Source organism: Octodon degus, unplaced genomic scaffold, assembly GCF_000260255.1.
Source record: "Octodon degus isolate 3935 unplaced genomic scaffold, OctDeg1.0 scaffold00102, whole genome shotgun sequence".
NCBI lineage: Eukaryota > Metazoa > Chordata > Mammalia > Rodentia > Octodontidae > Octodon > Octodon degus.
Window position 1 is genome coordinate 5,176,735 of NW_004524678.1, and position 1,901 is coordinate 5,178,635.

The 1,901-nt window shown below is 42.0% G+C and overlaps 1 protein-coding gene across 1 annotated transcript in view; it reads right to left on the reverse strand.

Moving 5' to 3' along the window:
* Klhdc1 (kelch domain containing 1) overlaps positions 1-1,901 on the reverse strand; it is an 81,860-nt gene that overhangs the window by 30,671 nt on the left and 49,288 nt on the right. Inside the window, exon 6 of the mRNA XM_004638766.2 lies at positions 1,376-1,459. Within this exon, the coding sequence (XP_004638823.1) occupies positions 1,376-1,459 (84 nt within the window). The remainder of the gene's footprint in view (positions 1-1,375; positions 1,460-1,901) is intronic.

Consider the following 1,901-nt stretch of genomic DNA (forward strand, 5'->3'; position numbering starts at 1 on the left):
TGTTTTGGTCCCAACTGTTTGTATCCTGCTATGTATACCTTTTGGAATGGCAATGCTTATCTAGTGCCTGTGAATGTTAGAAGAGTTTAACTTTTCATTTGTGGAGGGGCTCACAGCTAAGAGTTTGCCTAAAATCTTGGAAGCTTGGGACTTGGACTTTTCGGTATTGCTGAAACTGTAAGGAATTCGGCAATTCTTAGAGATGGACTAAAATGTCTTTTGCATAAAGGGATGTGCAGGAATCTTTGGAGGGCCAGGGGCAACATGTCATGGTTCTAATGTTATACAGTGCTCAAGTTGTAAAATGTTTAAGCATGTCTATATACCTGGAAATTGGCTTTTAAAAAGTCTATGTCTAGTTGCCAAATTGGCAAGGGGTGGATTGTGTTAGTTGCTACATTGTGTCAACTTGGCTGAATCAGCTGGGCAGTTCTCAGTGTGGGGGCCTTGCCCTGCAGGTGGGCAGGGCCCAGGAACTGAGACAGGCTTCCGGTCGACCTGCCCGGCTTCCTGCCGCCCTGCCCCAGGACTTTGAGAGAAGTCCCAGTCTTCAGAGGAGCTTGACCTTCGCAGCCACGCCACTTTGGAGCAGCTCTGATCCCGCCAGTCTTCGCAGTCATTGTAGAAGAAAGAGAGAGGCTTGATGGACGCCCCAGCTGCGGCTCCTCCTCTGCTCTTCAATGTATGAACTGCTGTCATTTGCCTTGGAGCCAGCAGAATATGGACTGAACCCTCCAGTAACTGTGAGCTAAATAAACCTTCCCTTCCTTCATTTTGAGTGTCTGGCATTTGTCCTAGCAACGAATAAAAAGTAAGTAAGACACCGGTTTTTGTTTTTTTTCAGTACCAAGGATTGAACTCAGGACCCTGTGCTTGCCATGCAGGTGCTTATTCTACTGAGCTATCTCCCCAGCCTTTTTTTTTGTTTTTGTTTTTTTTTGGGGGGTGCCTGGTTTTATGGAATAATTTTTTAAAAGACCTCACATTAAATTAGGGCATGCCATCTGGGGCAAAGAATGATTTGCCAAATAGCTCTTTAAAAGACTGTTTCTAGAGAATCTTATCTGACATGGAGAAAAAAACATGATTTTTTTTTTATGTATTTAGTACAGGGTCTACAGGGTCTCACTACACAGATCAGAGTCATAGTGATCCTCCTGTTTTCAGCCTCCCAAGTGCTGGGATTACAGGCGCATGTCACCATGCCCAGTCTGGAAAACATGATATAAAAAAATGGTACTAATAACAATACTCAAGAAATATTTTGCGCATGATTATAAAATCATATATTAGAATTTAAATAACTTAGTAAGAAACGATTTTTTTAAAGTATCAGTGAATACATGAATATAAAGGCTACTTTTACAACACTTACCTTAATTTCTGGTTGAAACCAAGTTTGTGTCTTTGTGTCAAATACATGAATGTCATTATGCCATCCCCAGAACATCTGCTCTTCCTGAAACAGAAATTTTAAAAATATCTCAAAGCTCTCCATTTCACATGATTGTTGTGTTTACTGGTAATAATAGACATCTTTAAAAACCAAGTCACTGTTACTGCAGCCACAGAGCTAAGGCACACACCATCCCAGGCACAGTGTGTCCTCCGGTGTGGCCCTGGCCAGCAGGAGCTGTGCCTGACAACCCTTTCTCCTCAGTGCTGCTTCAGGCAATCACAATTCTACATGTTTAGGATCTTTTAATTCTTTCAAAGGATGGTCTTTTAAAACTGCATGGGACAGAACAATTAAATTTGGCACTCTGTTTCCTTAAAGTACATGCTCAGAACATGTGTGCTGCAAAAAACACAAGGCATGATTCCATTCCCAGCAAGTTCCCATCACTTTTGTCCCACATGCAGTTTGTTCTGATAAGTCAAACTAAAGCTGACTTACCTAC